The 14,235-nt window shown below is 55.6% G+C and overlaps 1 protein-coding gene and 1 long non-coding RNA gene across 2 annotated transcripts in view; one reads left to right on the top strand and one right to left on the bottom strand.

Annotated features, from left to right (window-relative positions):
• Positions 1 to 3,508: 3,508 nt before the first annotated feature.
• KIF12 (kinesin family member 12) lies at positions 3,509 to 11,093 on the bottom strand. The gene is given in 19 exon segments (XM_024762182.1): positions 3,509 to 3,636; positions 3,965 to 4,083; positions 4,180 to 4,280; positions 4,884 to 4,988; positions 5,060 to 5,150; positions 5,981 to 6,067; positions 6,253 to 6,343; positions 6,426 to 6,528; positions 7,114 to 7,218; positions 7,301 to 7,419; positions 8,108 to 8,255; positions 8,438 to 8,529; positions 9,284 to 9,419; positions 9,594 to 9,728; positions 10,095 to 10,191; positions 10,232 to 10,278; positions 10,280 to 10,361; positions 10,460 to 10,525; positions 10,596 to 11,093. Coding segments are annotated over 19 exon segments (1,998 nt in total). The 5' UTR covers positions 10,760 to 11,093; the 3' UTR covers positions 3,509 to 3,526.
• A 54-nt stretch (positions 11,094 to 11,147) lies between these two features.
• The window catches only part of LOC112411220 (uncharacterized), a 19,558-nt gene continuing 16,470 nt past the window's right edge, over positions 11,148 to 14,235 (top strand). Inside the window, exon 1 of the long non-coding RNA XR_003005583.1 lies at positions 11,148 to 11,436. This is a non-coding gene — a long non-coding RNA (uncharacterized LOC112411220). The remainder of the gene's footprint in view (positions 11,437 to 14,235) is intronic.

A 14,235-nucleotide genomic window follows, 5' to 3' on the forward strand; every position in this document is an offset into this window, starting at 1 on the left:
TGGAATTCTGGAAATTCCTTCAGTGCTTCAGGACTTCCAAGAGCTGCCCCCAATTCTAATGTACCAGAGATCCTCTTCGAAGTTTGACAGTCCTGGAGAACTACTACCCTATTTCATGGGGCCGGAGAACTTCCTCCAATTCCGGCATTCTGCAGAAAGCTTTCCTGTGGAATCTACTGTTCTCAGTAAAAACCACAGGATTTGAAGAGTCTTGATACATTACTGGGGTCCGATGGAATTCCTCCAGGGTTAGCGATTCTGGACAAGCTGCAGTTCTTGAGTAAGGATGCTGATTGGGAGATGGACGCATGGTTCATGTGATGGGGGTAGTGGGGACTAATCGCCTCGAGTCCCGAATCTGTCTCTGGGAAAGTAAGTAGGGATTTTGCTGAGCTGGACCCAGGAAACCGGAAAATCGTGGGTGGCTCCAGCGGGAGAAGGAATTGTCCAGACAAGAATGAACCGGCAACAGCCAAGGTCCCCCTGGGTGTTCCCTGTCCATTCTTCCCAAGGCAGCCAAGGAAAGCTTTCACGCTCAGTGCCAGGGGCCTTCCCTGCCTGAGACTAGAGACCTCCCAGCAAGCAGGGCCACATTAGAGTGAGAAAAGGGCTCTGGGGAACGGAGGAGCCCGGGCTCAAACCCGCAGAGCCACACAATCTGATGTGGCATGAAAATCACCTAGAGTAGAAAAAAATGGCTTTACGGCATTAGTCTGGCTTGCCCTCCTTCTACCCTTCAGGTCTCTGCAAAAATGTCACCTGCGTGAGACCTTCCCTAACCCCCCTATATAGAACTGCACCCGCCCTGACAGATGGACCTCCCTGCTCTGTTTTGCTCCATGGCACTTATCACTATCTGACTTCCCATGTGTTTTGCCCAATTTCTTGTTTCTTGTCTGTGTTGAGGGTAAGGCTTCCTATGCTTTGTTCAGTGCTGGCCCAAAGTTGTTTCTCAATTAAATATTTGTTGAGCAAATTGTTTCGGAACCCAGATTGTCAATTCTGTCAAATTGTCGCGTCGACTAAAAGCTGCTTTTGGCTAAATTACCCGCAACAGGCGAAGCCTCGTGCTAAAATCTTTCCAAATGTCAGTGGATTTAATCTTCATGACTGTCCCATGAGGGGCTACTATTCGTGTATCTATTCTGCAAATGAGGTGACTCGGGCCAGCGCAGTTAAGTCACCTGCCCAGGATCACCCATGGTAAGTGATGATGTTGAGACTTGAACTTGTGTTGTTCCGTCTACGGACCGAACCCGCCCACCCTGCCTGGCCCGGTGCCTGTGGTGTCTGGCTGTCACCCCACCACCCTGGGTTCTGCCTCCATGGACTCCAGCCTTCTACAAACACCTCTATTCACAGTCACAGGTCTTGCCTTTCAATCCGTGGCCACTGGGGGCTCCAGCCAGGGACGACCCTGACACACCCAGCTTCAGGGCCCAGCTCTGCAGAGAGAGGCTCAGGAGTCAGGGCCCTGGGAGTGGGGAAGCCTCCGAGAGCCCCAGGTCACACTGCACGCTCAAGTGTGGCCTGGAGACACCTTGCTTTTATCTTTGGGTCCTTACTTACTTCCCCCGGGAAAATAGGGCATAATTAGGGAACATTCCCTGGGCTAGTTTCCACAGCGGTGGGTAAAAGAGTGTTGGGTCTTTTCTTGCTTGGTCTGGCGCTGGGGAGTGGGGTGGGGGCAGTCGGAGTTGATTTTCTCAGGCCAGGCCTGTGGGCAGGTCCAAGCACTGTTCCAGACGATGGATGCAACCCCTACCCAGGCGCATCCCCAGGCGCCCTGATTCTCCCCAGGGGCTCCCTGGCTTGTCCTCCGGCCTCCGCCTGCCCCTTCCCCAGTGCTCCCCAAGCCCGTAGTGAGGGGTCCCCACCTGGGGTCTTGCCTGAGCCCAGTGCCCAGCGCCCAGGTCTCAGGGGATACCCAGCCTGAGGCTGGCTCAGGTACCGCTGGTTGGGGCATCTCACCTCTCTCTGCACTGATCATTTCATTGGTCTTCCACCTCCAGCTCATCCTTACCAGTTAGTCCAACTGCCACAGTGGCCAGTGTGACCTAAAGGCAGACCTAAGCTGGTGATTCCTTAAGACTCTTCTGTGGTTCCCTGCCATCCTCGGGACAAACCCCAACTCCCGATGTGGCAGACAAGGCCATGCACTTCGTGGTCCAGGCAACCTTTGGAACTCTGAGCCTTTACCTCTGCAGCCCCTCCACCTGCCCTGGGCCAAATGCTGTTCACCCTCTGAAACTTAATCATGGCTCTCTTTGGCAAACCTTCCCTGACAATTTCTGATTGGGTGACCCTCTGTGCCTCCACTGCCCTGGGATTCCCCCATCGAAGCACACGTGTGAGGTTGTAAGTGTCTGTCTGTCTGTCCCCCACCAGACTGTGAGCTCCCCAGGCAAAGCCAGCTTGTCCCTTGTCTGTCTTCTTTGCCACCTTGATTTACAGTTGTTGCCAGTGGTGTCTGCTGAATGAATGAGTGAATGTATGAACAAACAAAGGAATGAGCCACGTGGGTCTCAGTTTCCCTAACTATAAAATGTGAGAGTTAGGTTAGCCTCGTGGCTCTTTCTGCATCGAGGTCCTCCCACGCGCACCCCCAGTTTCTCATGTCACATCTGGAGTTACCCCTGATTGTAGATCCACTGCATCCTATTGGGCACTGTGCTGGGAACCATGATATTCATAACCTCCTTGACCCTCATTTAGAGATCAACAGGACAGGAAGCCATGTCTAATGGACTGAAAACCAGAAAGTGGTCCACGGAGGATGCAGGGCTTGGCCAGGGTCTCAGAGCCGATCTGCGGCATCAGATTTCAGGCTTCATGATCCCTCCAGCACCAGGACACATGCAGCTGGGACAGAGAGTGTGAGCCCCTCGGTCCACCACCTGCCCCAGCTCAAGGCCAAATCAGTTTCCCCCAGGCCTCCTCCATGGAGATGCTCACCATTCAATTTCCCCGTGCCTGCCCAGGGGCGTAGAGTAGCTGCTCAATGAAAACTTGTATAATACGTGAAAGGAAATGGGAACCTGAAATATTCCTCATCAGAGGGCAAGGGGACACATACCTCTGCCGGGAGTCCTTGCCTCCTCTTCCTCAGAACCCCCCAACCCCCCAGTCTCTCTGGGATTCCCTCAAGGGCAAGTCAGAGGACAGGACCAACCAGACTTAGAGGGGATGCCTCTCTTTATTCATTTATTTCACCACTGCTACCTGGTTTCTCCTGAATCCGGTCCCATTTCTCCTGGTCTAGGCTGGCACCCTCCCTTTGCTTCCCCAGACTGCCCCATCAGCCCCCACCCCCATGCCTCAGGAACTGCCTTCCGCCCCGTCCAGCTGCAAACTGGAGCAGCAGCTGCTATAACCCATTTAACAGATGGGGAGACTGAGGCCCAGGAGTGCAGAGCACAGCTCTAGGTCACATGGTGGTCTCCTGGGTTCGCACTTTGCCCTCAGCAGGAAGGGAGGACCCAGCTGGGGCTTCCAGTGCAAAGGCTCCGGCCACATCGAAGGGGCTTCAAGTGCCTTCAGTGGGGGGTGGCTGGCTCCGGCCACGTCCAAGGGAGCTGCCGATTTGGTCTTTGAGGGCCTCCAGTCTCCGGGCCAGGTTTGGAACTGCAGCCCCACCTGAGGGACACAGTGAGACTTGAGGCCAGCACTCCCTTGGACCCTGCCTCACCCAGGCCCATCAGGGTCCCAGCATCCTCTGGGGAAACCTCAGGTGGTACCCACTCCCCTCCCCCTGCCATGTACCCCATGGGCTCCAGCATACATCTGGGAGTGCAGGTGGCCCTAGGAAGAGAATTCTAAGTTCCAGAAATAGAAAGATCTTAGAACTCTCACCTCTTAATATGCCCCCTAGTTCAGAAATGGGAGGACTAAGGTTTGGAGAAGGTGGGTTCTGGCCCAAGATCACAGAAAACACTGGCAGCCCTTCCCCTGCTCCTTTCTTCACCTCTAAGCACTGGCGATGTGTTCAGGGGCCCCATGGGCAGGGGAGGTGCAGAGGGTACCACTTCCTCCTTGGTCAGCATTTCTGCCAGGACCTGGGTCTGAATCCAGTCGCTGTGACTCCTGGGCCAGGGTGGGTTGGGTGGTGGGAAGCGAGCCTTCACGTTCCTGGGCCTCCTCCCCCACCCCCACCCCCCAGTGCCCCAGAGCTGGACCCACCTCTCTCTTGAACACTTGGCAGAGCCAGGGCTACATGGGGGCACCCAGGGTGGGGGACGGGCAGACAGGGGAATGTCAGCTGGGGCCTTAGAGCCAAACACCTGCAGGCAAGACCAGAGCCCACACTGGGTGACCTCAGCCCTGCTTCTGTGCCCCACTTCCCTGGCGCCGAGCATGACACCACCATCCCTGCCGTACCTGCCCCATGGGGCACTAAGAATGTCAGGTGGGCATAAAGGGGTGGGGTCATGGTCACTTTTTCTGTGGGCAGTGCGTGGCCCTTGTGATGTCCTCTCTGGAGACAAGGAACTCCATGAGGGCAGGAACCATGTCAGGTCTGTGAATCCTCAGTGCCCAGAACAGGGGCTGCCACGAAGCAAGGAGCTTAAGGAGGGTTATTGAATGAGGAAGTGAACACTCATTCATTAAGTAAATGCATAAATGAGTAAAACGTTAAGTGAATGAATGAGTACGCAAACAGCAGAGCGCGTTCCGAGAGAAGGTAGGATGGGGAGAAGGGGCAGGAGAGGTAAGTAGCTATTTTGAACCCTGAGCAGAGAGAACCCAAAGCCAGCCACTCCCCACTATGACCCAACCCGGCACATCAGAGTCCCCAGAGTTCTGAAGCCTTCCAAACTGCAGACTCCCTAGATCCAGGTCTCCAACTTGCCAGCCTTCCCTCCCCGCACCTCGGCCTTTCCTACCTGGGGCAGGTGGAGCTCGCTCCGTGGGCAGGCCCAGTGGGCCAGTGGCGCTTGGCACAGGGGGCAGAGGTGGCAGCAGGGGCAGGGGCAGAGAGGCGGCAGGGCCTGCAAGAGGCTGAGTCAGGGGCTCTGTGACATTCCTGCTCCTCCCCTATCCGGGTTGGGCAGAGACTCACGTGGCAGGGGGGAGGTGGCACCATCACACAGGGACACGGTGGGGCTGGGCCAGGGCCCGGCTGGTGAAGGTAGCAGGCAGAGAGGAGGCGCCTGGAAAGAACAGTGGGGTCTGTCTGTCTGTAGTCCTCAATGCTACCAGCAGGCTGGCACCAAAGTCCTGCTTTTAACAAACACTCATGGATTGCTTACTATATGCAGGCACTGCCCTCAATGCTTTACATATGAACTTATTCAATCCGATCTTTAAAACAACCCTGGAGGACCTCCTTGGTGGCGCAGGGGTTAAGAATCCACCTGCCAATGCAGGGGACACGGGTTCGATCCCTGGTCCGGGAAGATCCCACATGCCGTGGAGCAACTAAGCCCGTGAGTCACACGACTAAGCCTGTGCTCTAGAGCCCGCGAGCCACAACTACTGAGCCCACGTGCTACAACTACTGAAGCCTGTGTGCCTAAAGCCCGTGCTCCGCAACAAGAGAAGCCACAGCGGTGAGAAGCCCGCGCACTGCAACAAAGAGTAGCCCCCGCTCAACACAACCAGGGAAAAACCGCACGCAGCCACAAAGACCCAACGCAGCCCAAAATAAATAAATAAATAAATTTATAGGGCTTCCCTGGTGGCGCAGTGGTTGAGAGTCCACCTGCCGATGCAGGGGACACGGGTTCGTGCCCCGAAAAGAAAAATTTATAAAAAAACCCCCAAAAACCCTGGAAGGCAAGTACTATATCATTCCCATTCTACAGAAGAGGAAACCCAGGCAGTGAGAGGCTAAATGACTCACCCAAGGCCACACAGCTGGTGGCAGAGCTGGAATCAGAAGCCAGGGGGTCTGGATCCGGAGATCAGACCTAGCCGTTTCACTGAGCCACCCCTTTCCCACCTGCCCTCCATCCAAAGGCTTGTCCCCGGCCGCGCTCACCTCTCCAGCTCGTGGACCTGCTGAGCTAGGATGCGCTGCTCATCTTGGGCCAGGTCCCGGCTGCTCTGCAGCTGCCTCTTCTCCTTCCTAGGAAGAGCAGGCCCCGGGACCGTGACAGGAGGCAGGGCTGGCGGGGGTATCAGTCAGCCTCTCCTCACTGCAGCACAGTAGGAGCCCCAGGAGGCAGGTGGGGACAGAAGGGGAGCCAGGGACCAGGGAAAGGAGGAAGGCCAGCAGTGAGGGGCGGGGCATGGGGCGGGGCAGGGCCCTACCTGAGCCTCTCGTTCTCCAGCATGAACTCCTGCAGCATCCCGTAGAGGTTCCGCTGAGCCCAGGACACCCGGGCCCCAATGAGTCCAGAGGCTGCAGAGAAGAGGGAGGTAGCTGGAGCCCCAGGAGCCCCAGACCCTATCCTCATCTCGCTCCACCCCCAGGGAGCTCATACCTTTGGGGTCCATTTGGCCCAGTTGGGACCGCAGGCGATGGTTCTCCTCCTGGAGCTGCAATAGCTCAGTCTCCAAATGCTGGGGTGGCTTTGCCACAGGGGACTGCAGAGAAACAGACCCAGAGTTACTGCTGTGGTTGTAAACATTCACGCTGCGCGAGGGCTCCGGGGTTGCAGAGTGAGTGGAGCTTAAAATGCAGCCCAGGCTCCACTTGTCAGCCTTGAATCCTGGCCCAAGGCTGCATCCACTTGGAGGGGGTACCTTGTCCCAACAGCATTAAAGTGCCATGTGGCCTCAGCTGCACGCCTGGAGGGCCCGCTCTAAGCTACACCCCACTCCCTGTCCAACCCCAAACTCAGCTCTGTTCAAACCTTGGCCCAGATTCTGACCCCAAATAAGACCCCACGTCAGACTCCAACTTCACTCAGACTTATCATGATACCAGCTCGGATGTCGGTCAGACCCTGAATCATGTTCCTGATCAGACTCCCACCGTAGACCCTCCATAACCCTGACTGTGACCCGCCCCCGCCCCCCCAACCATAACCCCATCATCAAGATTCCGACCCTAATCCCAACCTGACTCAGTCCCAGACTTCAACGTGACACCAACTCAGTCCCCAGCTATTGCCTGATGCCCCACCCTCTGCCCTGCCCAGCCCTCTGCCTGTGTCTCTCTCCGCTCACCTTGGGGGCCTGGGGCCGAGTGGTGATCCGCTGAGCTCGGCTTGCATATCGCAGGGTGCTGAGGGTCTCGGGAAGGCACTGGGCTGAGGGGGACACGCAGGCCACCTGGGGAGGACTGCCCCTGAGTGCTCCTCTCTGGGAGCCCTCCCTCAGGACCCAGCCCTCCCTGCCAGTCCCCCTTAGGTACCATGAGGGTCACCCCACGCCCCCCCAGCGAGTCCGCCAGCAGCTTGGTGAGCTTGCTGTCCCGGAAGGGGATGTGGTTCTGCTTCCGCTGTGGGTCCAGCAGCAGGGAGATGCAGTGACCTGGGTGGGGAAGGCAAGGTTACCCTTCATGTCCAAGGCCACCCAGCTGGTACTCTGCAGAGCCAGGATCTCCACCCAGGCTTGTAGGTCTCTAAGATATCTCTTTCCACGTGATCTCATTACCCGTTCAGATTGGCTTCTGCCACCAGACTGGGCTCCATCCCTGATCCCCAGGGCCCACCGAAGGGCCTGGCACTTGGCAGGGGCTCAGGAAATGTCTGACAAATAAATCAAATGAAGAGGCATTCCCTATGCGTCTCCCCATGCATGCACAGAGGAAGGCCAAGGCCCCAGCTGTTAAGGACCTCAAGGCCCAATGACCTGGGGGATGGGGAGGAGGGAAGACATGTTAGCGCCCTTCCCCTCACTGGGCCTCAGTCTTCCCAAATGCAACGAGGGACAGGTTGAATGTCTGAGGGCTCACACCCTGCACTTGAGTGTTTCTACCTCCTCAGTTAGAATGTAACTGTATCCTCAGTATTTATAGATCTATAAACAAGTTCTAAGAGGGAAAAAGCATGAGACAACAGCAAGCCGAGGCCGGAGGGAGGCCTGTGGCTTCTGAATCACAGCTCTTTAACCATCCTCCATGCCCTACAACTCCTCTGGTTTCCCTCACTGCGGACAGCTATGGGGAAGGCACAGAGGAGGGATTCAGGAAGTCAGTCCAGCTGGCCCCAGATCTCACCCAGGGCTAGCAGGCTGCGGTTGATGCTGTTGGCCTCAATCATCAGCTCCCCACGGGATCCTGTGGCCGTCACCTTCTCACTGCCAGCCAGGTCTACAAAGCACAGCTTCCCCCCGGCAGGGGGCTCCCCGGTATCCACAGGAGGCATCTGCTGGGGTTGGGGGAGCAGGGCTTGATGGGGACGTGGGAGGGGCTGTCCCCATCAAAGCCACAAGGCCAAGGGTTTTCACCATTACCTCCTGTGTACGCCCAAGTTGTTTTATACATCCAGAGGCAGACCCTTGCTGGGTGGCCCTGGGCCAGCTCTTTCCCCCAAGCTGGGGCACTCACAGTTTGGTGGCTGATGTATAGTGTGAGCAGGGCATGGCTTCGGCTGGAGGCCTGGTTCATGGTGTGAGCTGAGCTCCTTCTACGGCTAAGACCTAGAGGGGAAAAACGTATGGAGCTGGACGTGGTAGGAAGAGCAAGTGGTCACCAAAAAAGAAAAAGGAGAAAAGGCATCCTGGTAGAGGGCCCAACCAGTGCAAAGGCACAGAGGCAGGAGAGTAGAGCTCAGATAGGTGAAAGGGGGCTGGAGAGAACTGAGTGGAAGAATGGCAGTCTGATTCACATTTTATCAACATCTCTCCCACTGCTGTGTGGACGGAGAGAAACTCAGACAAAGAGATCAGCTGGGAGGCACGGCACAATGCTTGGCCCGAGCCCAGAGTCTCAGTGTCCCAGATGCCAGCCACAGTAGGTGCTCAATAAAAATCTGATGAATGGATGAATGAGAGTGGAACTGAAGGGCCTTTAGGCTAGGCTAGGAGGTATGGCCTTTTCTCTCAGGGCACTGGAAAGGTCTGGAAGGGAAGCAGGGTGTGGTTTGCTACATGGAGAAGCATGGACTGAAAGGAGGAGACCCTTCCAGGGCGAAAAAATGAGGCCTGACTGAGGCAGAAGCCCAGGGCTGGAGAGGAGGGTGGGAAGAGTCTGGAAGGCAAAATCAGCAGGCCTGGAGGGTAGGGGTGGGGGACATTCTTGGGCTGTATCTGAATTGTTGGTTTGCTGGCTCTTTTCTCCCCCAAGGGTCATCTCTGAACCCACAGTTCCAGGCTGGGGCTCCGAGGGCACTCAGTGAACAAGTGAAACATGGGCATCTCTCGTACCCCAAAGCTCCCCTGAAATAGCACGCACCCATTTGCAGAAGTTCCATCAGGGCCCCCAGACTCCCAAACTCCACCACCCGCAGATGCTCCACGTAGAAGCCCCGCGTCTTGTTCCAGCGAACAGGGAGGGGCCGGGGAGCCCCTAAGCTCAGCAAGTCTCGGACCTGAGAGAGGAGGGTGGAGGGTGAGGGAGGGGCCTCTCTGAGTTCTTGCTTCATCCACCCCGAGACCTCATGGTCGACAGTCCCCCATCTATTCTGCCCCTTGACCCAGCCTCCTTGGAAAGAAATGCCTCCTTTTCCTTGTGGGCTGTCTTTCTAGCCTTCTCAGTCCCCCACCTGCTCATTGTAGATCTCCAGATAGGAGGCATGGAGAGTGACAGGGGCACCGAGGTGCTGCACGCGGTCCAACAGCCAGGCGAAGGTCCTCTGCGTGATGCCGGCCAGGCTGGGGGGTACGGGCACGCCCTCCCCCTGGGGGAAGAAACAGCTGAGCCTGGGGCTGGCTCACCACCACCACCGCAGTTATAATTACCCTTTGTAGAGCACTGAGCCCAATTCCCATACAACATCACGTTTAATTCTCAGTCAGTACTATCACTTCCATTTTACAGATGAAGAAACTGAGAGCTAGTAAATAAAGGGGACACAATTTGAACCCAGGTGCTCTACACTGGCCAAGTCCCTTCACCTCCCTGATCCTCAGTTTCCGCAAATAAATGGGGCTGGGCCTCATCGTCCACGTCCCTTCCCTCTGGGAGTCTGCGCTGCCTGCGGCTCCCCAGGGCTTCTCGCCCACCGACCCCTGACCCTTGCGGGCTCCGAATGCGATCGGCCCACCTGGGGAGGAGGTCCGGTCAGGGTGTAGGTCTTCCCAGAGCCGGTCTGGCCGAAGGTGAAGACGGTGCAGGAGAAGCTGCGGACCGCAGGGGTGTGGCTGTACCCAGGGAGGGGCGGGAGGGCTTACCTGGAGGGACCTGGCGTCTTCCCGGTAGGTGTTTTTTGGGGAGTGCGGGGGAGGTCCTCACCTGCAGAGTCCGGGTCCCTGAGCAGTGCAGCACGCTCTGCTCCCCTCGACGCAGCTCCGCCGCGCTCATGGGACGCACCCTGTGGTCCGAAGAGGCGGGGAGGGGGTGGATGGTCCATCCTGAAATCTCCGTCAGTGCCTTCCTCGCTTGGACCCCTCCTAGCCAACCTATACCCACCTGAGCACCACCTGGATGGGCGTTTCTGGCCCCTCTGGTCCCTGCTCCAGGTTCCGCGCGGGGTCCCTGTGGCAGCAACGCGAGTTAACCATCCCTGCGCCAGCGGCTCCTTGAACCTCCCTAAATCTGTACTTACCCGTCGGGGGACCCGCGTTCCTCCATGTTCTGCTTTGCACACGGGTTAGCTCCGCCCGAGTCTCGTTCTTTTCCCTCCCCAGTACCCTCCCCCTTCACCACACTGGGACTGGCTATACACACCTTACATCCTCCACCCGCATCCCCCCCTTCCCAGGCAGCCATCCATCCGGAAAGGCTGGGCCTACCCAGGGCTAGCTAGTTAAAGATTTACCCACCGCCACCTCTGTGGTGGAGAGAGTCTGTAGCTAGGGGACTCTGGAGTCTGAGGATCACTTGCCCTTGGCCAGTCCCATCAGGAGGGACCACCCAGACCAGCCTCCTCTGTGCACAGATGGGGAAACTGAGACCGGGATGGGAAGGACTCAGCCAAGGCCACACAGCAAGTCTGGGCAGAGCATGGACCAGGCTCTTCCTACTTTCTCCGCCTACTCCTCCAGTTTTGTAATCTTCCTCCCCACCTTACCCCGCCCCAGCAGTTCCAGCTTGCTCTAGCTCAGAGCCCCGGGAGGGGAAAGGGGTCTAGAGGGGTGGGAGGGGCCCAGGTCTCAGTTCCAGGAAGATGTGGCTGGACTGAATTCCTTGAGCTGAGCTGACAACAGGCTCTGAAGCATCTGGTTAAACTTTGGGCCACCTGCCTCTCCAATGCCAGAGCTGATCCAAGGCCAGGGAGGTTGTTTAACTCTCTCCTGGCCTGACTGATGAGAGCAGCAGAGATGTCTGTGAATATGCTGGGCCGGGGCAATCACCCATTCAGTGCCGTTCTTCATGCAGGGCACCGGGTGGAGGAATCACACGCAGATCCTGCCCCTTCCAAGCTCGTAGTCGTGCTACGGAGACAGGTAAGTGCAATCTGATGTGCAGGGGTTTGGAGGAGGGGGTGGGATTCAGAGGCCTGTAGGAGCAGGGAGGTGAGAGTGGTGGGTGAGGGTGTTCCAGGCAGAGGGAGCATATCCTGCAGGAAGGCCAGGATGGGGTGGGGAGATGTGTGCGGCATTGAGAGCTGGTTTGAGGCTGGACTCAGCTCACGAAAGGCACATCAAAGAATCTGGGCGCATTCCTGGGAGAATCAGGAAGCCCATGAAGGGTTACCAACAGGGAAGTGACACCATCAGTAGGTATTGATTGTTATAATTACTGCCATTCTGGCTATCTCTGCATGTTCTCTGAATATTTCTGTAAATTCCTCTTCCTTCAAAGAAACATTAGAATGAAAGCTCTAATAATCACCCCCTCTTGATGAAACACGCTCTATACCACCACAAATGACAGCCAACTATCAGAGCCACCCAAGTAGCAAATGCTTTATCTTGGGTGGCAGTGAGTTCCCCATGCACTGGAGGCATGCAAGCAAGAGCCCAGTTGACCTTTTGGTTTTATAGGGCCTTCTAGCTAGATCTGCAGGGAGAATTAGGTAGAGCAAAGAGCCACTGCCTCCAGCTCTGCCACTAACAAACCGCAGAGCCCTGGGCAAGTCATTTCCCCTTTTAGCCTGTTTCCTTCCTACGAAAAGAGATTAATGATCCTGCCCTTATTTTATATAGTTCTGTGATTTCAGTGAAACTATAATTGAAAGTGATTCATTTATTGTAAAGAATTATTTAAAAGCAAAACTAAAAATCCCTAGATGATCTCCAAGAGTCTTTTCAACTCTGAAGTTCCTTAATCTATTATATTTTTTGAATCCTTGAGGTGGATAGGACAAGAATTACCATTCCTGTTTTTCAAATGAAAACAGAATAAAACATAACAGGAAAATAGAGATAGGCAGGGGAAGTTGCCTAAGGAGAAAATAGCTGTAAGTGGCCAAACTGAGAGAGTTTAAATCCAAAACCAGGAACTCTAAGTTCTTTGCTGTCTTCTGTGGCAGGTTGCCTTTTTTTCATGTCGTAAACCCAGTAAGTGAACAAGGGTTAAGGATTATGAGTCACTCACATCTTAGTGTGCATTGGTTTGATCAGATTGCTGTTCCTCCTCAAACTGGAGTGAGGGGAGCCACACTGAAGGGATTTTGAGAAAAGTGCAGAGACAAGGGACATGTGCACTCTGGGGTGTGATGAGCTGTTTGGTCAGGACTTTTACACCAGGCTCCCAACCTGGATCCAAATGTGGCCATCACTGAATGTCTACAAGCAGGAGCAAAGTTCTGGTTCTGGTCTCTAATGGTGAATGTGAACATCTGCCACCCTCATATGGAGCATTCATGCAGCAGATTTTTATTAAGTCTCCTCTATATGCCAGGCTTCCAGGCGTTTGAGATACTCCAGTGAACAAAACAGACAACGCTAAGTGTTTGTGGGGTTGTGGAGCACCAGGAACTTACACATTACAAGTGTAAATATGACCATTTTTTGGAAAACTGTTTGGCAACATCTACTAAAGCTAAACATGTACCTGTCCTATGACCCAGCAGTTCCACTCCTAGGTCTGTGCCCAATATAAATGAGTGCATACTTCCACCTAAAGACATATACAAGAACATTCTGTGTAGCTTTATAGTCATTTTAACCACCACCTCCATCACCGCTACCACTATTTCTACCTCTATCTTTGTCATCATGACTGCCACCATCACCCCATCACCAACACCTACCAGCAGTGCCCATAATCAGCACTGCCAAAACCCAGCAGTGCCCATAATCATTAGTCACTGCAACCACCGTCTCCACCATCATCATCATCGTTACCATTGTATGTAGTCTGTGCTTATTCACTTGAGAAAATTCAAGATGCAGTACCTGGGCCCCAAGCCCCTCATTGACCCTGATGCTGCCTGTTCCCACGGCTGGGACTGAGTCCCTCTGTGTCCACCTGCCCTCCTCACCCTGTTTTGAGCTTGTCCTCCACTTCCAGACCGCCCCTTTTCCCAGGGAGCAGTGGGACTCCTGTAGTTGAGGGAGGGATAGAGAGAAGGCATGTACAGAAGCTCAGCACATCTTAGAAGCTGGCTGGACCCTGCAGGGGTGCGTCGCCAGGCCTCGCTAGAGGGCAGCAGAGCATCATGCCAACACGGCCCCAGGGTTCATCACAAAGGAGGCTTTGTCAGCGCTCTTTCTATACATTTTCTCCTGAGCTTGTGCCCTGTGGAGGGACCGGCCGGCCTTGTGCTGTGCACGGGGATGAGCAGGCCCTCAAGAAGTGCTTCTCGAGGGAATGAATAAAAGCCACATTGAGCAATCAGGGGACCCTCCCACACACACCCTGCTCCTGGTTCTAGCCCCTTCAGTCCACTCTCCTCCCTTCAGCCCCAGCCATCCCCCGCCCTGAGAAAACCCTACCCTCATCCCTGGGGCCTCAGAATGAAGTCTGAGGTCCCCTGGCTGGGACTGAAGGCCATTCAGACTCAAGGCCATTTGGGCTCTGTCTCCAGCTGCCCCCTCTGGCTGTCCGTCTCCACTCCCCACAGCCCCCAACGCCTGCATCCAGCCTGCATTCCAGCCCAAAGCTTTCCTAGGCTTTCCTTTGATCCCTTTAAACCTTTGCCCCTGCTGTTCCCTCTGCCAGGAGCGCTCACTTCTCCCTGGTGGATTTGTCCTGCAAGCCTTCCCATCCATAGAATGCCTTCCCTCACGCCCCCCGCCCCATGAGGTCAGTCTGGAACCACATCCGTGTCCTCACAACCTCCTGGCATCCCCCCCCCC

The sequence above is a fragment of the Neophocaena asiaeorientalis genome, unplaced genomic scaffold (assembly GCF_003031525.2).
Source record: "Neophocaena asiaeorientalis asiaeorientalis breed wild unplaced genomic scaffold, Neophocaena_asiaeorientalis_V1.1 scaffold78, whole genome shotgun sequence".
NCBI lineage: Eukaryota > Metazoa > Chordata > Mammalia > Artiodactyla > Phocoenidae > Neophocaena > Neophocaena asiaeorientalis.